Below are 24,916 nucleotides of genomic sequence, written 5' to 3' on the forward strand. Positions count from 1 at the left end.
CAATAATAATACGAATTGAATGCCAATTTGAATTGAAGTTGCGATTTCAAAAAGTAATCTAAAAATATCATTTGAACAAAAACAACAATTATTTCATAAGTTCTCTTGAAAATAAAAAACTCATCACAAAACACTAATAACGACAAAAAGTAAGAAGCAAAACTAAACTCACCTAGACAATGGATCCACGACCAGAACAATAAGAACAAGAGCACCCCCTATACATATTAGGTAGATTGTCATAATTTGACGTATTTCAGAGTCAGCTGGCCTTTGTAAGTTGTCATTGGTGTTACTGTTGGTCACGCAGAATTCCGCACCACAGTAGTTGAGTGTTGAGCCATTCGAAGAGGAACCGCCAGCACCATGAGGGCTACTACTCAAAACTGCAAATTAAAGTGGAATCACCCTTTGTTAAATGGATATTATAGATATCTATCTAACGAAATTATATATTTAATGAATTCGAGCAATATCTGCGATTCCAGATAGACGCAGTATTTTCAAAAATAGGAAATATATATATTGTTAGAAAATCACATCACATATCCACAGGTACCTGTGGAACCTTTGCATCAAAATTTACCTTTTGGAGTTCTCAAGAGCTGATCTAACACCCTTAATTTTTTCAATTTGACGCAAAGTTAATTGATAAATTGATTTAATATGATAGTAAAGTTGCAATCATCAGAAAAAACTGTAATATACTATAGGTATTTTGGTACCTTTTTGGTTTTTTGTAGTTTTGTCGTATCTGCTACTGATTTCGAGAAAAAAAATTCAAACAATTCTCCTAACCTTCAGACTAATCTAAATGATCATAAAAATCCACTCAGTAAGTTTTGATGAATGAATGAATTTTAAGTTTTGGTACATATTTACCCAATCTGTATATCGAAGATCAATAAAGATTCGATAATCATCACAAAAAACACCCTGTATCTTGAAAACAAAGCGTTGCAGGCCCATGTTTATAGGACTTTTTTTATTGAAATTATCCTAGGAATATCTCATTTTCCTTTCTACCCTTTGTAGGGACACCTTGTTTCATTGAATAACTTGAAAAATAATGTAACTAATTCAAATCAATTGAAAGTGGCCACCAAATATACACGGTGTTCCTAAATTCATGCGACGAAATTCAGGAGGTGAATGCTGGTATGAAATTAAGATAGGTCTTTCCTATAACAAAATTTCCTCAGCCGAACCCCCCTTTCCGAGATATCACCCCTAAAAAGTGGTGACAAAAATTCAGTTTTTTTCTTCTAAAATTCCAGTAAAGCTAGAAACTCGAAATTCTGTAATTTTCGTGAACTTGCAAAGGACTTATCACGGGTATTTTTCCAATATACCTGTTACATTATACGGGGGTTAAATTACGAAACCTCACTTCATTTCATATCAAAAGTTTTTTTCAAGACGGAGTTGCTATACGTTCACCCCCGTATAATGTAATGAATTTCTGAAAAAAATAAATAAAAAATGAATTTTAGTCACCACTTTTTAAGGGTGATATACCGGAAAGGAGTGGGCTCAGGAAATTCTGTTGAAGAAAAGACCCATCTTAATTTCATACGATCATTCACCTCCTGAATTTTTTCGCAAGAATTTAGGAACATCCTTTATATGGAAAGTTGTTTGATTTCAAAAATATGGTTAATCGAAAAAGAACAGATGGAAAGAAAATAAAATTACCAAATTTGAATTACAATTGGAATGGCACATAGGTCACATCTTGAATTGATGGCATAAGGAGTGTAAATATCACCAGATTTTTGAACGCTTCAATCAGTACCAATAAGTTTTTGGTTGGTACCAAAACCTCATTGGCTTCGATTAGATTTCATACTCAAAAATGGACCATAGAAAAACATAACTCACCTAATGATGAAATAAGGTTTCCCCACAGCTCAGCGGTCTGCCAAGCAAGGAAGAAGAATCCAAAGAATCGTACAATGATGCCATCCACTGCCTGATCCGTGAGTTTGGCGTACACCCCAGCAACCTGAGTCAGATAGGTGGCCTTAGACGCCCACATGGGCGCAGCACCAATACCTAGGAGTATACCGGCCGGCACCAGCGTGTAGAACTTGGGCACGAACTGAGCAGCGATGTAGAAGGCGTAGGTCGACATCGACAAGCACAAGGTCCATTTGACCGTCAATCGTTTGATCAGGAACGTTGGCACAAATATACAACTCAAGACCAAGGCTGCGTAGACCGCGCACAGGGACACGGTACCAAGTCCATCCTTGGCGTTAATACTGCTCTGTAAGTTGGCCGTTCCCTGGAACGCCGTGAAGTGGATCATGAAGGCGCAGGAGAGTGCTGAGACGTTCTTCAGTATCCGCCATTTCTCCTTGGTGGAGACCTGGAATTTGCCTTGGGAGATCTCTTCGAGGGTCAGCTTGCGATTAGGGGGTTTGATGGGATCGCCGTTTGGGTCTTCCCGTTTGAAACCCTGATTCTCGTACGCTCCAGTCACCGACACTGTGTAGACGCTGTCATCGTTCGTCTTCCCGTCTGAGTTGGGCGGGTTGTCTAAGGACGCGGTCATCTCGTGGCCGCGATCAGCGTCCTCTAGCTGTAACAGAAGATAATTATTTGAATTTGTTCACGTGAAGATTGAAGAAGAGCTATTAGGCCAATTGAAAAGTTCCCGGTCTGATGTACAGATGGAGGTGCTAGTATTGAATCCATATGATTTTTATTTAATACCAATCTTCAAATGATACGTGTCAAAATTTGACAGCAGTCCGACCATCAGTTTGTGAGATATTGCGTTGTGAGTGTAGCTACTTTGGTTATTTGAAAAAAGATGGAAGAAAAGAATTTCGTGGGCTGATAAAATATTGCTCTTTGAAGGGAAAAAATACAGTTGAAGCAAAATCTTGGCTTGATGAAGAGTTTCCGGGGTCTGCACCAGAAAAATCAACCATCATTGATTGGTATGCTAAGATTGAACGTGGTGAAATGAGCACCGAAGACGACGAACGCAGTGGACGCCCGAAAGACGTTGTCACCGACGAAAAAACCAAAAAAGTCCACAAAAAATTTTGAATGACCGTAAAGTGAAGTTGATCGAAATAAAATACATAGTGAAGATATCATCTGAACGTGTACATCATATCATTCACGATTATTTCTACATGAGAAAGCTGTGTGCAAAATGGGTGCTGCGCGAGCTCAAAATCGATCAAAAGTAACAACGTGTTAATGATTCTGAGCAGTGTTTGAAGCTGTTCAAGTGCAATAAACCTCAACTTTTGAGTTGATGTGACAATGGATGAAACATGGCTCCATCATTTCACTTCGGAGTCCAATCGACAGTCAGCTAAGTGAACTGCACACGATAAACCGATTACAAAGCGAGGAAAAACACAACAGTCAGCTGGCAAGGTTATGGCACCAGTATTTTGGGAGGCGCAAGGTATTAATAATAATAATAATAATAGACCTTTATTTAATCTGAAAATATCACAAAAAAATGATGTAGATCACGTCACAAAAATCATAACTTAATATTAAAAATCATAATTTAAATATTAAAGTTCATTGAAATCTTTCTCAGCCATAAACTCTTTTACACTGTAGTAACCTTTTTTATATAAAAATTTTTTTAAAGTTTTCTTTTGAATGATTTTAGGTCTTGTTTTGAATGTTTGTGGCATTTTGTTCCAAATATTTACTAAAGAATGAACAACATTCTTTTGAATGTAGGCATAATTTGGTTTTTCTAAACTAAGATGAGTTTTTCCTCTGGTATCATAACAATGATCAAGCATTAACATTTCAAAGTTAGTGAAGTTATTGATTACATACATTATGCACTCATATATATACAAACAGTATAGAGTTAATATATTGTTATTCCTAAAGATATCCCTACATGATTCGTTATATTTTAGTTTGAAAACAGTTCTCAAACATTTTTTTTGTATTATGAAGATTCTTTCAACATCAACAGAATTCGCCCAGAAGATGATTCCATACTTGAGTCTGGAGTGGACGTATGCATGATATGCGGTCAGGGAAGCATCTGATCCAATTGTTCTTGCCAAGATCCTTAAGGCATAACAGTACCTTGCAAGGCTTGTTGCCATATATTCAATGTGTGGCCGCCAATTCAAATCCCGATCTAAATAGATTCCCAAGAATGGTAGAGTATCTTGAGCTTTTATATTCTCACCATGATAGATTAAGTTGATGGCATGTTGATTCTTTTCTCTGAATATTATAAATTTGGTCTTGGTGATGTTCATTGTGAGATTATTCTTCCCGAACCATTTTTCGAGGTTTTCCAAATCTTTTTCAACTCCGGATTTGCATTCATCTGGGGTGGAACCAACGCAGATTACTGAAACGTCATCGGCATACATTACAGTATCATTCGATGTTACTTTGATCAAGTCATTTGCATATATTATATAAAGTAGGGGACCTAAGATAGATCCTTGGGGGACCCCTCTATCTACATGCAAGGCATTAGATATTATTTGTTTCCCATTTTTTCCTTTTCCAATTGTTCTCTGTATTCTCCCTGTTAAGTATGATTGAAAAAGTTTTGATGTTATACCTCTTATACCATATCTCTCCATTTTTTGCAGTAAGATGTTGTGATTCACTGTATCGAACGCTTTGGTCAAGTCCAAGAAAAGCGTCGCTGTTATCTGATTTTTATTCAAAGATTTTATTACAGAGTTTAGAACTCGATATAATGCATCTATGGTCGATTTTCCCTTTCTAAATCCACATTGTTGTTCCACCAATATTTTTTTCTTCTCAAAGAACTGCATTACTCTATCAAAAATTATTCTTTCGAAAATTTTATTAACATTTGAGAGTAGAGATATTGGTCGGTAGTTATCAAAATTGTTTTTCTCTCCTTTCTTGTGAATCGGCCTGACCCAGGCTTCTTTGAGGGCTTGTGGATATTTTCCGTATTGAAACATTTGATTTATAATATGTGTTAAGGGTAACGTCAATATCGGTGCACATTTTTTCAGTAGATCAACAGGTATCTCGTCACATCCTGTCGATTTTTTATTTTTAAGTTGAATAATGTAATGGTACATTTCTTCCTCTGTAACTGGATTCAGAAAAATGCTTGAATCGCAATAATTTATGTTTTCTGTGACATCAGTGTTCTTATGGTTGTTCAATACATTAGTTTTCAGGAAGAATTTATTCATTTCATCTAATAGCTTTTTTTCATCTTTTCCAGGGAATGATTCAAACAGAGTACCATCAGTAGCACTTCTTTTTTTCGTCACGTTATTAATTAAATTCCAAGTTGCTTTGGTCTTATTTTCCGAATTATATATGAAGTCCTTGTCAGAGATTTTCTTAGATAATTCCACTACTCTTTTCAGTATCGCTGAATATTTTTTATAGTATTCTTCAGTCACCATTCCTTCCAACATTTTTTCGTGAAGCTCCCGTTTGTGTTTACTCGATATTCTTATACCCAGAGTTAGCCATGTGCGATTTCTTTTCCTTCTCAGTTTCATTTTTTTCCGTGGAATGATCTGATTCATCTTTGTTAATATCGTTATTATATTCATTGATTACCTCCAAAAGGGCCAGACCATCAACAGCGATTATTATATAGCGTTATTGGATCGTTTAAAGATTGAAATCGTTAAAAACGGCCCCCTTTGAAGAAAAAGGTGGGTGCTGTTTCATCAAGCCAATGCACAGTGTCACAAATTAATGAAAAAAATGCCAAAATTGCATGAATTGGGCTTCGAATTGCTTCTGCATCCACCGTATTCGCCATATCTGGCCCCCAGCGAATTTTTCCTATTCTCAGACCTCAAAAGAATGCCCGCTGGAAAGAAATTTAGCTCCAATGAAGAAGTAATCGCCGAAACTGAGGCCTATTTTGAAGCGAAAGCAAATCGTACTACAAAAATGGTATCGAAAAGTTGGAAGATCGCTATAATCGCTGTATCGCCCTCGAAGAAATTTAGCACCAATGAAGAAGGGGGACAAATCTTATAACAAAATGGTATCGAAAAGTTGGAAGATCGCTTAATCCCTGTTACGCCCTTTAAGGTAACTATGTTGAAAAATAAAATCAAATTTGGCAAAAAAATATTGTTTTACTATGACAGACCGGGGACTTTTCAATTTGGCCTGTTATAAGCCGAGGCTTCAAGCATTCTCAATTTGAATGAAGAATGTTTTATTCCGACGTATTCAAAAGTTTACATTTGAACAAACACAAGTTTGAATTAAAACTTCAAAATTAATGATAATAAAAGATAAATTATAACACTAATGGATTCTTTTTAAAAAAAAACCTGTAAAATGTTTTTGTTTCATGTTTATACCACCAGTTGAAGACGTGATGAGAACTTTTCATCATTTCACGCCATTTTCCAATTTTCTCTTTTAGCTTGAGGTTGCGGTTTCCACCAAATTAATTCTCTCAAAAATTGAGCCCGAAAATGTGGCATTCATTTTATTCTAGCTCAAAGGAATTCTGAGATCCCCTCACTAAACAAAGATTTGGGACACCCTATACATAATTATTTAAATAAATATTTTTGATTACGTTGTTCAACAGATATTGTGGTTGAAAGATTTTTTCAATTTACTATTTGCTTTTCAATATAATCATTGGTTTTGGAATGTTTTTCTAGTAGTAGATAATGATAAACCATAGTGTAAAATTATGGTGAAGGTTTTTTTTTGTTTTAAGATATTCTACGAGAAAGTAATAAATGAATGCGTGAAATTCACGTTATTTTCTACATAATATTTGTTCGCAATTTAAAACGTGATTATTTATGAACCACCCAGTATTTAAGAGGAGTCTATACCGTTCCAGCGATCAGTTCAGAAATAAGTACATTGATTTTACGCTGAAGACCATCGATTTATTTGAGGTTTTCACTATTATTCATTCTAAAAAGGTCATCATTACAGAAAGTCCTTTTTTATAGATTTATTTGAAATGGAAAAGAAAGAATTAGATGTTTTTTTGAAAAATAAATATATGCATGATAACTTTCCCAACGAACATTTATTCTTTAATGAATTTTCACATAACAATATTATACAAGAAGTCGTGTCGAAGGCTGAAAATGCGTTTTTTCCAAAATTAAAAATAAAGACGAAAAAACATATTTTGAATTCTTGCATGCGGTAGAAAAGACTGTAAATCGGAGAAACGTTTGAGATTGATTCACTTAACCTGAAAAGTGGTGAGATCTCAAAAACGCCGAAGACATAGAAGTGGTTGAACTTTGGCAGATCACGAGAAAGTCACGTGGTATAAATCCCTCTTAACGGAAACTCCTCATGTCATCTCGTTAACGCCAGAAATAACTGCTCCTTCGATAGGCTGGCGCTACGGGTCCGATCGCAGTAATCGATATTCACGAAACAAGTTATCCCGTCGATAATTAAAATTGACCAAACGCACTGAACTTCGTCTAGGAATCCAAAAGGTCCATCGGATCGGCATAAACAGTTACCAGATTGTAGGTGCGCACACCGATCTTAGGTACAGCTCGTATCCAAGGCCGACAGGATGCTGCAAGCCCGGCCAACAACCCTACCAACCATATAGAAACTGAATTATTATTATACGTTGGTGCCATAATAGGCAATAAAATTACAACAACGTACGCAACGTGTATGTACGGACCCGGTGAAAAAAATTTATCATGATCTTCTCCTCGGATGCTGACTTTTTACCTTAAGCGGGTTATTTTTAGAATGACATTCGTTTGCATAACGGCCTGTTCGCCGGAGATCTCTCGTGTATACAGGGTGACCCGCATCTGAAGGAACTCCGGACGCAATGCAAGATGGAAGATGCGGTTGCGAATAAATCTTGTTTTTTTTTTATTATCTCGTGGATGTATCTCGATGAATTAATGTCTCTTGGTTATTACAGTTGGAATTCTTCGGCTGCATTAATTTTATGTATCCCTCGAGTAAGGATCTACGATAAATGGTTTTTGTAAGTGGAAGATAGCTACTTATTTCCATGGATTTCGAATATATCAGGTAAGCGAGGTTTTTGTAGAGATATTATGCTTGTAATGTATTTCAATTCAGCTGAAGTAGTTACAATTGCACCTTGATGACCTGTTAATGTGAGATCAAGTTCTTTGAGGGGAACAGTTTTTAATTTTGAACTTGAGAGATTGGGTATGATTCACTTATGAAGAATTCGAGGTCATAATCAATTCTGTCCGTTCGGCAATACAATAATTTCGAAAAATGAGAGTATGTTTCATAGTTTCGAGCAAATTTCATTATTTTGAAAATATTCTAGGTTGGATGATATTGAATCAGTCAACAACTCCACAAATGACATAATTATTGATCCACAATTGTACCAGAAAAGTCTAAGTAGCTAAAGCAATGTACCCCAGTTTTTTATTTGTATCAATTTCACTTCCTAATAAGCGATATGCCAAATAAGATTTTTTCAATGAATGTTACACAATTAATGATTCTTAATTGAAATTTGATCACAAAATTTCTATCACTTGATCATTATATCAATTGAAAGGGAATGATTTTCCTTTTCTACTAACATAGAGAACAAAATACTCTATGATGCGAATCGATTGTCAATTTTATGCATTTGATAGAAACGTCATCTTAATTTTGGAATAGTTTTCTAGAAAAATTTGAAAGTGAATTTTCTATATACGATACAAGTGTATCAGAACCAAATGATGAGATTTACTTGGTTCCACTTTCAAATTTGTCGTTCAGGAATTTTTCTTGAATTCTTCTCAGTATTTACAATTAATGAGCGCTGATTTTAATGTAGTTACATAGTTTTAATACAATAAAATTCAACACGTAGTTTCGAGACTTAAAATGAGCCTTCTGTACATTATTTTCTCTAATTCACAATTTTTATTGAAATTGAAGAAATATTTCTATAAATATCGTTTGGTGATTTTTGCATTGAGAAATATTGGTTGGCAGAACTGTATTCTGCATCACAAATTTGACAGATAATAGATAAATCCGTCACAGAAGAGTTCCGAGTACCAACATATAAAAATTAAATATAACCATGAAATCTGTATGAAATTCAGATATTCCCGCACAGTTTTGTTCTACTAGGAATGGCAGAATGAACGGTTTTGCCATAGAATTAGAGGAAAACAATTTATCAATTTCTGAACGTTGTTGAAACGTGTATCTGATCAAATGGCATAACCTACTGAACATAAAAGACATAAGAAAAGTCAAAAAATTATACACAGTGTTGTCATTATAACTATTAAATGGGAATAATTCCTTTCAGTTCCTCAGAGTAATAAAATAGATAGAGGGAGCATATATGTCATTTTCAATAAGCTAATTTTGTCCTCAACATGAACTATCAAATTTGACATGAATCGCACAGAAATGAAAACATATCAGTGGTATGATATTTCATTCAATTCGCGAGTTTCTTCCCAAAGAACACATCTCTTTTGTCCCATAGTGAATCAACGTTTCATATTAACTCAAAATATACCTATTGAAATGAATACCAAAATATATCAGAAATTCAGAAAACAAACGCGTACCAAACGACGTGAAACAACCGATGACACTAGGAGAGCAAAAGGTGCCAAACCTTGGATTTCAGCAGGTAGATACAGAAAATAATAAATATTCTGGTTATTATAAATTCGACAATTAGGAAAAATATCGAATTCCAAATTTCCAAATTTGCATTTTTGATCGGGAATCAGTCAAATGAATATATTTCATTCAATATAATATACATTCATAACGATATAGTGAAATTGTAGATTTGAAAATATATTACAATCCGATAACGTAATCTAACCATGTTGGGGACATGTAAAAATTGGATATACTCCCTCTATCTATGTTTATTGCTTAATGATCAGTAGTAGCAAATCTTATCATTTGAATGTTCAATTTTGTTTAAATGGTTTTCACTCCAACATTCCCCGACATCTCTTCAGAAGATGAGAGCAATATCCAATTCCATCACATTTTTTTTCATTTCTTTGTATGGCCCATCGAGGTGAAGGTCCTTGAACCGATCGAATAAATAATAATCAAAAGAAAAATAATGAAATTGAATGGCTACATAAAATACGGATGCGTCGAGGTAACAACCAGCCGTTCACATTCAAGAAATTCGACTGAGTCGATAAATTATTATGACAGGAGGTGGATTACGAAACACCAACAACAGTGGTGCGGGAATTATCCTACATGCACCGCTGCTAAAAACATCTCTCAGATTTATGATGCAGGTAACGTCAGTGTCTGGATGTAGGGTGAGAAGAGACAAAAAAACGGTAATCTTCTCATGGAGATTAATCCCAGGCAATTTGAAGATTGATGTATGGATCAAAGTTGAAAGTTCGAGCGGAAGAGAACCCAATTGAAAAGATGATATTTGTTGGTGAAAACATCAAGAACAGAAAAATACTTTCGCAATAGGTGCAACATTTCCTTGATCATCGCTTCTAAAATCATCCCGCTTTAGTACGCTCTATTCGCTAAGCCATATGACAGAAAATAAACTTAAAGAATCACAAATTTTCCGAGAAGATTTTTGAAAAAGCAGGACAACATCGAATATTGTAACGCTGCCAGGTCTAACCAAAATGAAAAAAACGGAATTTATGTAATCAATGATTTCAAAAATGAGGTCCTCATTTGGAATAATTTCAAATTTTCAACTCCTCATTTCAACTCATGAAAAAAAATAGTCCTGCTTATGAGAGAATTGCGACGTTGCCACAACTATATAAAAGGCAGAAAAATCGGGAATTTTAACCGGGATTTTTTGGCCCATTTTAGCTGTGCCAGTTGCACCCAATGCTCTTAGGAGATGAACCGACTTACAAAGGGTGCTTTTTTTAGAGCTATAGAACTTCAAATTGCAATAAAACAACGATGGATTATTCGATTGACATGAATTTTATTTATCCGCAAAATAATCTTATGGCATTACATTTTAAATATGATTTCTGGCATATGACCGCCGTGGCTGGCGCGGATGTAGTTCAATCTGGACGTCCAATTTTCGATGACTTTTTCCAACATTTGTGGAAGTATATCGGCAATAACACGGCGAATGTTGTCTTCCAAATGGTCAAGGGTTTGTGGCTTATCCGCATAGACCAATGACTTTACATAGCCCCACAGAAAGTAGTCTAGCGGTGTTAAATCACAAGATCTTGGAGGCCAATTAACAGGTCCAAAACGTGAAATTAGGCGGTCACCAAACGTGTCTTTCAATAAATCGATTGTGGCACGGGCTGTGTGACATATTGCGCCGTCTTGTTGGAACCACAGCTCCTGGACATCATGGTGGTTCAATTCAGGAATGAAAAAGTTAGTAATCATGGCTCTATACCGATCACCATTGACTGTAACGTTCTGGCCATCATCGTTTTTGAAGAAGTACGGACCAATTATTCCACCAGTTCATAAAGCGCACCAAACAGTCAGTTTTTCTGGATGTAACGGTGTTTCGACATACACTTGAGGATTAGCTTCACTCCAAATGCGACAGTTTTGTTTGTTGACGTATTCATTCAACCAGAAGTGCGCTTCATCGCTAAACAAAATAAAATGGACGTAGTGCGCGATACGTATTCCGCACAGAACCATTATTTTCGAAATAAAATTGCACTATTTGCAAGCGTTGTTCAAGCGTGAGTCTATTCATGATGAATTGCCAAACCAAACTGAGAATAAATCACTTGACAGCTGTTAAATCGCCCGCCATCTTGAACAGTAATGCCAACTTAAAGTTATATACCTCGAAAAAAACACCCGTCACAATATTCTTCAAATGCATATCCTTTCAGAAGGTAGATCGACTGCTCTTATTGTGCGTTTCTGAGAACAACGCAGGTAAACAATTCCTGTACAAAAAGTGCAATTTTAATTTCTAAAACAAACATCATGACCCATAACCCAGAAAACTCTCAATAGAAATATTGGCTTTCGAGATTAATGTATCAGGAAAAGTTGTAGCCAATAGATCCTTGTCTCTTGAGGAAGTCGACTGAATAACTATTTCCATTCTCTTGCAAAAATCACATGACTTCACTTAAGGAATCTAACGATACATCCTTCCTTATAATCAGATGCTATATCTTTCTGTAAGGTCTACAAAGATTCCATTTGTAGCTGACAGAATGATCTGTTGCATTGAAGATTGCAAAGAGCCTGCATAATTGTTGAACGTTAACCGAGAAGCAGAAAGATAAATCCGAGATTAAGGATAATGACTGAAGATAAAAATGTGTACGGCTTCTGAAGTGGATTATGTCGACCGTGAATTCCTGAATAAATGATCGGATGAATTCATTTGAGTTATCTCCGGTGTCTGGACATTAATTTCCGAAAAAAATTCTGAAATAGTTCATTACAGAGTATCTGAAAAGTGTGTCAACTAGAGGCAAGTTTAGAAGGTTCAAAAATATAATTTTCTATATCAAAGCTTGGTGATTTTCATTTAAATTATGTATGGTTTTCATTTTTCACTGAAGATATTGCATATACAGGGTGTCCCAAATTCTATGCTCACTGAAAACATCTTGAGAAATATAAGACTTAGAAAAAAATCTTCAAGGACCCCTGATCTCTTTTTACGAAATAATAAGATATCAGAAATAAGATCATAGATATCTTGATTCATTCTCAAGTTACAGGGCGTTTCTAAAAATTACCATTTCAAATATTCCGCTATATCTCAGTTTTTGTTCCAGATATTCGAAAAATTCTAAAACCTTTTTTTTCAGTCATTTTTATGGTTTATATGATATTCATAACAGATCATTGAAATTTACTACCGTTTCAGAGATATAGTATGGTGGTATGATTCGAATTTTGTAGAAATAAGTGAAAAGCATAGAAAGAATCAGATTGACGGAAGGACACTGGTCTTGTTATAGAAAGCTCAATTTTTCTGTGTTCATCAACAGTAGGTGAAAAGAGGTTTTTGGCCATTTTCTATTATTTATATTGATCCGAATCATACGATGTTATACATTTTTGAAATCAGGAAAAATCAATCTTTCAGAAAATGATACAAAAATCTAGTGCTCCTATTTGAAAAAACATAACTTTGGGTCATAGCTTCGTAATTAAAAACCCTTTTGAAAATACGAGCACGCCACTGGATTCTACGTGAAAAAGTGCCTGTATAATGTTTTAATTTCAGAGCTCTATCATCAGTATTAGCGGAGATATAAATGTTTTTCGATATCGCCATCTTTCCAATTTTCGCTTATAATTCGAAAACAAAAGAAGGTGGCCAAAAATGAATACTACCCTTGTGAGTTTCTCAGAAAAAGAGACCGAGAAGGGTGTTTCAGATTTTGTCTATCTCATCTGGTTTAAAAGTTGTAGTGCTAAAACATCGAAATTTGCCCACCCTGTACAATGTAATGTTCATGTTAGGAAAAGTGTTATTGACTATTGACTTTTCAGAACAAGCTTTGACAGGACCTTACGCAACAATGGCGCCAACTGGTGATCTGACCAACCTGCCAGCATTGTTTATGCATTGGTCAATTGAAAACGTTCATTATGAATAGTTTTTTATGAGACTCTATGAGAAAAATAATGAACCAGTTCATCAATATCAGACGTTACATGAAAATATCGCCGGCCATGGAATTCAGCAACCTACAAGGAAATTGTTAAAATGGTTACATCGCGTCGATCGTCTACCAACATAATGACAAGTAATTCAGAAAGGATAAGAGCAATTTAATTTCTTTTCGGACGGGCTATTAAATATAAATGAAAAATCATTACGTTAAGGCAACCGTGAAGGTTGGGTGCTGACAGAATCTTTAATAGGCACAACGTAACGTACTCCTATCGTAACTATAGATGAGGATTTAAAAAGGTTGCCAACTTCTAGATTGGTTTGTTATTGCCAATTCTTTCCGTTTGTTTACTGCTGATATTGTTTCAGTTAAAGGTCACCAGGTTAGAGCTCATTCGATAAACTGAAACATATTCTCTCACAGTTCCTATTATCGAGCATAAGAATGAACTATTGTGTTAGTTGAATGCTTTTGTTGAACCAATTTGGTGTTAATTGGGCAGTTTAAGGATATGCATTGATGATTTCAATGAATTGGGAATCTGTATTAAGACACTTGCATTGATTGCAGTCTTATACGGCTGGTTTCATAAAACTTTGATCAACGCGTTGATTGTAGTTTGAAATCTATGGTCAAAAACGAACTGAAAAAATACAGAAATGGTTTGATCGAGCAAATCACCACTATCGAACTATTATGAAACCCTCCATTTGAGGTTGCTCCTTGATCCAGAGATTGACAATTAAAGGGCGTTTTTTTTAAAAGCTATAAAACTTTAAATTGCAATAAAACAACGATGGATTATTCGATTGACATGAATTTTATTTATCCGCAAGATAATCTTGTGGCATTACATTTTAAATAAGATTTCTGGCATATGACCGCCACGGCTGGCTCGGATGTAGTCCAATCTGGACGTCCAATTTTCGATGACTTTTTCCAACATTTGTGGCCGTTTATCGGCAATAACACGGCGAATGTTGTCTTCCAAATGGTCAAAGGTTTGTGGCTTATCCGCATAGAACAATGACTTTACATAGCCCCACAGAAAGTAGTCTAGCGATGTTAAATCACAAGATCTTGGGGGCCAATTCACAGGTCCAAAACGTGAAATTAGGCGGTCACAAAATAAATTCAATAAATCGATTGTGACACGAACTGTGTGACATGTTGCGCCGTCTTGTTGGAACCACAGCTTCTGGACATCATGGTTGTTCAATTCAGGAATGAAAAAGTTAGTAATCATGGCTCTATACCGATCACCATTGACTGTAACGTTCTGGCCATCATCGTTTTTGAAGAAGTACGGACCAATGATTCCACCAGCCCATAAAGCGCACCAAACAGTCAGTTTTTCTGGATGTAACGGTGTTTCGACATACACTTGAGGATTAGCTTCACTCCAAATGCGGCAGTTTTGTTTGTTGACGTATCCATTCAACCAGAAGTGCGCATCATCGCTAAACAAAATAAAATGGACGTAGTGCGCAATACGTATTCCGCACAGAACCATTATTTTCGACATGAAATTGCACTATTTGCAAGCGTTGTTCAGTCGTGAGTCTATTCATGATGAATTTCCAAACCAAACTGAGAATAAATCACTTGACAGCTGTTAAATCGGTCGCCATCTTGAAAAGTAATACCAACTTAAAGTTACATACCTCGAAAAAAAAAACACCCGTTATAAGTATCAACTATCAAGAAGCAAATGGAAAATGGACTCGATGAAGAATATTGGAAAAAATACCCAATATTTCAATAAACACTGATCCCATCGGTGTTGAGATTTTGTGTATATGCAGGGTGTTTCTAAATTGGAGGTACAAAAGAAAATCAAAAATTCCTTGGATAATTTTAAGAAAAAAAGTCCTAAAACATATCTCAAACGCCTTATTTTCAAGATTTCAAAACTGCGATAACTGTTGCATAATCTTGATCATTATATTCAATCTTGATCTTGATCATAATCAATCATAATATTCAAGGATTGTATTTTTCAACGAATCAATCGAAGAGTTGAAGTATTATATATTTTCTTTGAAGTCCTACTGTTATTAGCTCAATTTGTAAATAATAACTCTTAATTTGCAGCGTTTATTTATGAGACATACTACTTACATAAACCAACTCACCTGACTAGAGAAAACCATTTTGGAAAATTCCAACAGGATTCTTTTTGAAGCCGCCTATTCGTTTCACATTTTTTAAACATGTGCCTTTGGATCAGACAGAACAAGTGATACGGTATTATTATTTAGTCAAGCCTTATATGTATGTGTTGCTAATTTATTCACATAATATTGAAGTATGTGTTAACGTCAAGTAAAATTCTTAGATTTTTCGTCTGTTATTAGATTGATCTCTAGAAATAATTTCAGGGATTCAAAAAGATGAGGCAGTAAAAAAAGTATTGAAATTATTTCATGTTTTTTTAGAAATTTTGAGAAATATATGTTGAATAAAAAAAAAAGTCCAAGTCGAGAAGTTTCAAGGAACTGATTAGGAACGAAAAAAGTTGATATCTCCCGGTATATTTCACTGATACCATTAATCATTAAATAAGTATGATGAATTGACCAATTACAGACACTGTATATTTTTGCAGAAACTCAATTAATACTGTGTGTTTTTACTAGATAACCTTCAAATTGAAGTTGAAATTAATTCACTCAATCGAATCCATAACAACATAACAACAAACTATTTAGGTGTTTTCACTTCTTCAGTTTGAATCACAATATAGATAGCGAATGGATCAATATAACATTATTGTTCATCAACATGAACAGTTAAAACTAAAAAACTTTTCATATCCTATGAAGAACGGAACGCTCTAAACACTAATGCCATTAATAATTTGTGGTTTCTACTTGAAAATGAGGAAATTTCGGCTGTAGAAATAAACAAACATCTACGGAAAATTATGCGATATAGATAAAGATAAAATATCCGGTGGAAGAATCTATTTTACGATAGTCTGATCACCTCAGGCAATGAACTCAATTTACCTCTAGGTTTAGCCATTTATAGAAGGGACTTCTGGGGTACTTTAAGGTTGAAGCATCGTAAGATATGAGATATTACTCAATCAATGAATTTCGGTCTTAAGTTAAGTGAAGTTGACTCAAGTAGAAAAACATATTAGCTCAAATTGTTATTTTATGAAATTAAAAATCCAGAAAAACACTCTCTTAATGAAAATGAAGTATGCTCCATTTATCTATGAATATTTCTCTGAGGTTTTGTCCAATTCTTTGCTTGAATTTTCTATGATCAAAATGTAGATTACACAAAGATTGAATTTTCTTTATATCTACTCTCAAAATCTCAACTAGACCGGATCTGTGTCACTGGAATTTTTAGTATTTTTGTTCCAATATTATTCTTGAATTTTCTATGGTTTTGATGAGGGAATCAACAAGAAGTTTTGGATGGGTGTTCATTCCTGAAGTGAGATTCAATCATGAATGCCTTTTTCACGTCGGAAAACCCCATTTTTTATTATTGACTGATATTTTTGTGACAGATTCGAAAATCCAAATTCTCAATACATATGACAGTTTCGAGTAAAATAGAGAAATTACCAGATGATGATATGGTAAAGGGTGTTTTTTTAGAGCTATAGAACTTTAAATTGCAATAAAACAACTATGGATTATTCGATTGACATGAATTTTATTTATCCGCAAGATAATCTTGTGGCATTACATTTTAAATATGATTTCTGGCGTATGACCGCCACGGCTGGCTCGGATGTAGTCCAATCAGGACGTCCAATTTTCGATGATTTTTTCCAACATTTGTGGCCGTATATCGGCAATAACACGGCGAATGTTGTCTTCCAAATGGTCAAGGGTTGTGGCTTATCCGCATAGACTAATGATTTTACCTAGCCCCACAGAAAGTAGTCTAGCAGTGTTAAATCACAAGATCTTGGAGGCCAATTCACAGGTCCAAAAAGTGAAATTAGGCGGTCACCAAACGTGTCTTTCAATAAATCGATTGTGGCACGATTGTGAGACATCATGGTTGTTCATTTCAGGAATGAAAAAGTTAGTAATCATGGCTCTATACCGATCACCATTGACTGTAACCGAGACTGTAACGTTCTGGCCATCATCGTTTTTGAAGAAGTACGGACCAATGATTCCACCAGCCCATAAAGCGCACCAAACGGTCAGTTTTTCTGAATGTAACCGTGTTTCGACATACACTTGAGGATTAGCTTCACTCCAAATGCTGCAGTTTTGTTTGTTGACGTAGGCATTCAACCAGAAGTGCGCTTCATCGCTAAACAAAATAAAATGTACGTATTCCGCACAGAACCATTATTTTCGAAATAAAATTGCACTATTTGCAAGCGTTGTTCAGGCGTGAGTCAATTCATGATGAATTGCCAAACCAAACTGAGAATAAATCACTTGACAGCTGTTGAATCGGTCGCCGTATCGAACAGTAATGCCAACTTAAAGTTATATACCTCGAAAAAAAATACCCGTTATCTACTCTCAAAATCACAACTAGACCGGATCTGTGTCACTGGAATCTTTAGTATTTTTGTTCCAATATTATTCTTGAATTTTCTATGGTTTTGATGAGGGGATCAACAAAAAATTTTGGAGGGGTGTTCATTTCTGAAGTGAGATTCAATCATGAATGCCTTTTTTACGTCGGAACCCCCATTTTTTATTATTTACTAATATTTTTCTCACATATTCGAGTGAAAATGGAAAAATTACCAGATGATGATATGGTACAAGCTAACCGCTACTTCGAATCACAGAAAATCCACTCTAAAATCTTCACAGCACTCTTGACCACGAATTTAAATGAACGAAAAGGGAATTATGATAATTTAAGGAGGGTGAAAATGTTTATCTTCGAACGTTTGCGTAGATTCGTAATTGGTCATAATAAACCAAAAGATATGCTCAAATTTGTAATACATCTAACCGAACGACAGCTGTGACATCTGGCGATTGAGAGCAACATCACAATCTCACCATTCTCAGCGTATTGTTTTCGTGACGCAACGAAACAATCACCACAAGATACTCATTCGACTTGAGCCCATTAAAATTGAACCTTATCTCAACTATTTTCCGAGTAGGTTTTTTTATTACAGTCATGATATTCATAGCCGAATACAATATCGCATTATCAACAGTTGATTTCCTTCAATAAGTAAATAGCTTTTCGTATTGGAGAAATGGCTCACCCTTTCGTGTATTTGCTTTGTCGATTGTTCCCCTTATCTCAATTCTCGTAATTTTTATGTTTCACGCGATTATTTTCAATTGAAGTTCGAAATTGTTGAAGGATTATGTAGGTATGATGTTCGTCGAATTCTTTGGTCGATGTGTCTATGGGATTTGAGATGCTGTCTGGAAGTTCCATCCGTGCATACGCTTTATCGGTAATGACCACACACAAATTAGTCTCGAAACATAAACTAACTGATAAAGAAACTGCAACACCATGAAGGAGCTGTTTAAATTTCAATTTTTTTCTGGTAATACATAGATAGTATAACAAGAAGTAGATGATTGAATTTGGAGAAGAAATCGTGGAGGTTTTTTCATGGAAACAATTTTGACTTAAATATTGTAGTCGTTTTTTGCAAGTTTTTGAATTTTACATAAACCAGCTATTCAAGGAGATCCAAAGTCGATGTTTAGCTGTTGTTAAAATGCCTAGAGCACGTGCACGCAGAATTTATCGCCAGCTAAGTGAATTTGAAAGAGGTCGAATTATTGGTCTACGGGAGGCGCGGTTGTCATTTCGAGAAATCGCTAACCGTAATAACATAAATTCAATTACTGTTATGAGATGTTGTCAAGCGTGGTTGGATAATGCCCAAAACTGAAGAAGAGTAGGCACCGGACGTCGAAGGGGCACAAATGAAGTTCAAGATCAACGTCTAAGACTTGTGGCCATCATCTTTGACTGATGAGTGGTTTTGGACTGCAGCATTATGGACCCCACATTTTGTTACTTCTGACGGTTTAGCTTCGTCGTCAAAGATTACAGTGGTGCAGAGAACGTCAACATTGAAATGTGGAATGGCATCAGGTCGACTCTACTGATTGATCTCGATTCTCCTAGGGTGCACATGATGGCCGAAGAAGGGTTAGACCATGCCGGGGAGAAAGACATGAACCTCAGTTTGATGTTCAGCGTCATATACACCGGACAATAGGCATTATGGTATGGGGTGGTATTGCACATGCAAGTAGGTCACCTTTAGTCTTTATTTGAGGTAAGATGACAGCGCTGCGTTACCTAAATGCAAACATGCATTGCTGACAATAATAAATACAACATATCATCCTATATCATCATCTATGAAGTCGAGAGCATGCAAAATTCCGAATTTAAACACATCGTGTTCAAAAGTTGCTAGGTAATAATAAAAAGAAGTCCAAGTTTTCAATTTGAGTCTTTCTCTTCCTATCCCTAGCATAAACATCTTATATTCTCTTTGATAAATTTCTGGATTCTTCTGGTGTCAAATTAATGATCGATTTATATGTATGTTTGAAGTAATCATATCTCATTTAAATTAATTTGAAGATTAATTGATAAGAGTAGTTTTTCCTCCACGACTTCGTGGAGGATTTCAATGAAATCAGATGAAAGTGAAATGGGTTATCTTTTAATTCATTCTCATTTTCGGATAGCCGTGACTCATGCTATGGTTAACATACGAAAAAGATTTTCTTTTATGACATTACAATAGTATAATAAAAGGAAATCCATAAACAACATCATAAACATATTATGATTAATAACCATAGCCGCATAGCGTCACTGAATTTTCTGGAAAAGAGGTGAAAGAAACACGATATCAGTCATAGTAATGAAGTGTTAATCTTTCATATACTTCCAGGAAAAACTTTCCGATCACAAAAAAATGTTTCAATGAAGAAAATTCATCCACCTCGAAATTTTAAGTTTGAAATTGTTATTTTATATCAACTGGATAATCTCAACTCTGTTGGTACTGATATATTAGGTTTCTTCTCTATTCTTGAATTTTCTATAGTACTGATGATTGGATCTGTAACATGAAAACGTAGGGTATTTCTTTTCCAATATTTTTTTGAATATTCTTCAGTTCGGTTGATGGGATCATCTTTAGATGCAGGATGAAGTATGAAATTAGAATTTATAATATCACTCAATATCAAATAAAAAATTTTATTTTCGATATTCGTTTTGAATTTTCTATGATTTTGATATCTACATGAAATTTAACCCAAAGCTTGTCTATTGGCGTAACTATAGTTGACTCATAGGGGGTCATAACTATTCAGAAAAAGTTTTCTTGAGGAAATAAGTACATATAGATATTGAAATAATTAATGCAGGTATACTTGTAAATTTTGATTTTTTTATTTCGATATTGATACCAAATTATAGAAGAAAGAACATTCTGCATTAAAATCCCATAATTTTTGTTGGAATAGACTATTTTATGTTTTTTAAATCTACAATTTTTTCATTGCATAAATGATATTTAGATCTTATTGCTATGCGCTTGACACCTCACGGAATTACCATCCTTTTTGTATTTTCTTGCATTCTATAATTTTTCAACGTTTTCAACCGAAAAAAACTGGAAACAAATGAGTCCAAGTCTCGGTCCAAGTACCCGAAAAATATTCTATGGTTCAGGGGATTACCCTAAATCATACGGAAAATTAAACTTTCCCTATGTTAAATCTACATAGCTCAATTTTCTGATAACCTAGTTCATTGATGAACTTCATTTACACCTAAAATTTCAGTGAAACCTGAGAGTATCAGTTCAAACAGATTTGACGTGCTAATAATGTTAGGATAAAATGCAATGTTACATTTCCAACTTAAATCTAATCCGTTGTTATTGTGAAATGAATAACAGAGCAAACATCCTTGATGAACACTCTAAAAAAGTATTTCAAAGTTGAGCTTATGTTCACCGCTAGAATCTTTCAGTTTCATCTAATTCTCCCATTGTCAGATAAAGCTTGTTCCTGTCCCAGTGCAGGTAAACAAACATAAGGCTCCAAAAATATTTGAATATGATTTACTTCTCTTGGCATGTTTGTACGTCAACTGTTGTTTTTCAGGTGAAGGAAAAACCTTGTAATTGTTGAAACAATCATTGTTGATTCTTTTCGTCTTATCGGACTTAGGCTTGATTGGCACATGATGGGACCTTATTTCAGAATGGTGTCACGATATTTTCTGTTTACGAGTTCCTGCTTCTCAAAGAAAATAAATATTCATAAATTTGACACTTATAATCACATTCACGGGTTTTGTGTCCAACTTTTTGCGCGCTTGTAATTCTTTGATTTTATAACTTGTCAGTTTTAATTTATCGGTACCTACAAAAGATTTAAATCATTTTTATATATTGGATCAATTCGGTCTTCACTTGATGAAAATTCATTTCGATAGAAATTAAATGACAGTTATTCTATTTTCACTTTTAATTATTTAATATAATATGTTTCGATACACAGAATATTAGTTATTCAAAAATGTAAAATCTTAAGAAGCTACTGTGTAGCGAAATAATTGTTTTATTAAATGATGAAATTAATTAATGAAAGTGGAAATAGAATAACACTTAATTTCTAGCTTTTTTTTCAGCTTATGTTGTTCAAATAATATTATTTCGTATGCATACTAAACCTGAAATTTTGTTTTTCAAATATTGATTTTTGAAATCTATCAAGTTGATATCCTGTCCATGTACTTATATCAGCGACTAATCAGATTGTGAGAATCATGCAAATCCTAAGGCTAAGTATGTGTTCGTTCTGGGAGGAATAAGAAAAATATTAACTATTCTGAATTGACAACCAAACTAAAACGGAACTATTCTTTCAAGTGGTCTCCAAGAAAATATTATTACTGAGTCAAAACTAGATTAGACTAAAGAATATATATGAAGCTGCAATCTCAATTAAAGAAGTAAAATGAAGTTAGAAGGTCTTCAAAGGAACAAAAAAACAGAAGCTAAAGGTTACTTTTCTCGTCACTGGAATGAAGATTTTGATGAGCTTATTCTGAAGAAATGAGGAAGTAGAAGTAGGAGTCAAAGGAAATTTTCTTGACAAACTATTGGAACTATGGACAATATTCTGTTGGATTAGTGCATGAATCAGGAAATATATTGAATTTCTGTGGTGTAATCTAAAATACTTGCTATTTTTACCAATGATTATTATGGTTAATAAATTACGATATTTCGCCATATATTCACTTTCCTCGTTGTATTTCTATCACGTCTCTTTTTTTCTGGCTGTGACCGTCACTGTCATAATTGAAACATAAAAAATCTGAAGAATCTATTTTGCAGCTGAACAATTTTAATTTAAAGAATCAAAAGGGAGAAATAGAAACTGACTTTGATGAAATCAAACTAAAAATTACGTCAATAAACTCGAAATTTGTGAATGTTTGCGGAAAAAAAAATGTTTTTCCTGATAAAAGATCGTTACCGCTCAATTTTCATGTGAATCATTTTCTCGATGCCTAATCTCATAGCTAATATTATAAAAATATTTCAAAAGAGTGTGGCATATAATTTCAAACCTATTGAAAACAATTTTTGTATTACAGAATAGTGGAAGGATGCTTTTTGTATTGAAATCTTAAGTTTCAGAAGATTATCGTTTGCGCGTTAAGACTTCTGTCCATTCTTGTTGCTTTTCTGGAATTTTTGTGGGCTTGTTACAGCAAAATACCAGGGTAACATTATGCCAAATTTTAGAATTTTGAGTCAATAGTGGTTGCAAATTATTGGGTGCGATTTATTGATACATAAATCGGGGTCAAAATCAATTATTTCCGTCCGTCTTCCTTGTAAACGATAACTCTCGAATGAAAAATATAAAGACTTTTCAGAGTAGCTTCAAGGTCCAAATATCTCAGTTAATTCATATAATGCGCAAAATGGTTCCGGAGTTATATTAATGAAAAATTCAATTTTCTAATTATGTATTTGAAAATAATATCCGATCGAACTGGAATCTGTCTTTTTATAGTGGAAATAATGTTTGTGATTAATTTCGCGATGATTATTAAAACTTCTTTTGAAATTTCAAAATCTCAGATTGGATCCTTCGGATTTCACTGAAATTTTGTTTGTATATGTAGTTCATCAATGAAAAAATTGTAATTATTCTAAAATTTAGCTATAGAGTTTTCTCATGGAAAAATAGCCAAATCGTTCTGATTTGATAGATCTCTGAACCACAAAATTTCTTTCAGAAAATAGATTGATATATTTAGAAGTTTTTAGGTTTTTACAGGGATAGTCGAAGAATTGTCCAGAAACAAAAATATACAAGAAGAATGGAATTTTCATGGGCTGCCAAGTTCATGTCAAAACACGCATTATTAGTTTTTTGATTTGAATCGGTAAATTTTCATAAAATCATATACTTCTTTCATAATTTGATGCAAATATAATGGCATATATCTCAGAGTAATAAATATAAATAGAGGAAGCATATGTCAGTAAGCAAATTTTGTCCCCAACATGAACTATCAAATTTGCATTGAAGCGCGCATAAATGAAAACATATCAGTGATACGATATTTCATACAATTCGCGAGTTTCTCCACAAAGAATGGACTTCTTATATCTTATTGTGAATCAACGTTTCATAATAACTCAAAATACCTAAATATATCAGAAACTTATAAAACAAACTTCAAGCGCGCCAAACGACGTGAAACAACCGATGACACTAGGAGAGCAAAAGTTGCAAAACCTTGGATTTCAGCAGGTAGATGCAGAAAATAATAATTATTCTGCTTATTATAAATTCGACAATTAGGAAAAATGTTGCATCCCAAATATTCAAATTTGCATATTTAATCGGGAATCACTCAAATAAATATATTTAATTGAATATCATATACCTTCATAATGATAAAGTAAAATTGTGGATTTGCAAATATATCACAATCAGACAACGTAAACTAGCCATGTTGGGGACATGTAAAAATTGCGTATACTTCCTCTATCTATGTTTATTACTCTATGGTATATATCAAAGACTATCCCAATAAGTGATAAATGATTATCTATTTAGGTTTTCTGCTGTGTTAACTTTCTATTGCCTAGAATCGAAAGGTTCAGTCATGATTCCCGCAAAAAACATAATACCATAATTTAAAAAAATGTGTCAATTGGTGACTTCAGTGCGGCTCCTCTCAGAACAATTAAACCTTAAACAAAACGCGAACCCCAATTGCAGACGGTATAAGTTAATTGTTCGTTGTTCCGAACTGGAAACAACTGGCATAACTTTATTTCCATGAAT

The 24,916-nt window shown here is 34.3% G+C and overlaps 1 protein-coding gene across 4 annotated transcripts in view; it reads right to left on the bottom strand.

Annotated features, from left to right (window-relative positions):
- LOC123674054 (UNC93-like protein) overlaps positions 1 to 24,916 on the bottom strand; it is a 120,533-nt gene that overhangs the window by 22,338 nt on the left and 73,279 nt on the right. For 3 of the 4 annotated variants that reach the window (XM_045608881.1, XM_045608883.1, XM_045608880.1), the window contains 2 exons: positions 1,882 to 2,584; positions 173 to 386 (listed from right to left, as the gene is read on the bottom strand). In XM_045608881.1, coding sequence (XP_045464837.1) covers positions 173 to 386; positions 1,882 to 2,584 — 917 coding nt within the window. Of the gene's footprint in view, positions 1 to 172; positions 387 to 1,881; positions 2,585 to 15,718; positions 15,752 to 24,916 lie in introns of those variants that run through there. The other variant, XM_045608882.1, reaches the window with a different exon arrangement.

This window comes from Harmonia axyridis, chromosome 2 (assembly GCF_914767665.1).
Source record: "Harmonia axyridis chromosome 2, icHarAxyr1.1, whole genome shotgun sequence".
In the NCBI taxonomy this organism is placed as follows: Eukaryota; Metazoa; Arthropoda; class Insecta; order Coleoptera; family Coccinellidae; genus Harmonia; species Harmonia axyridis.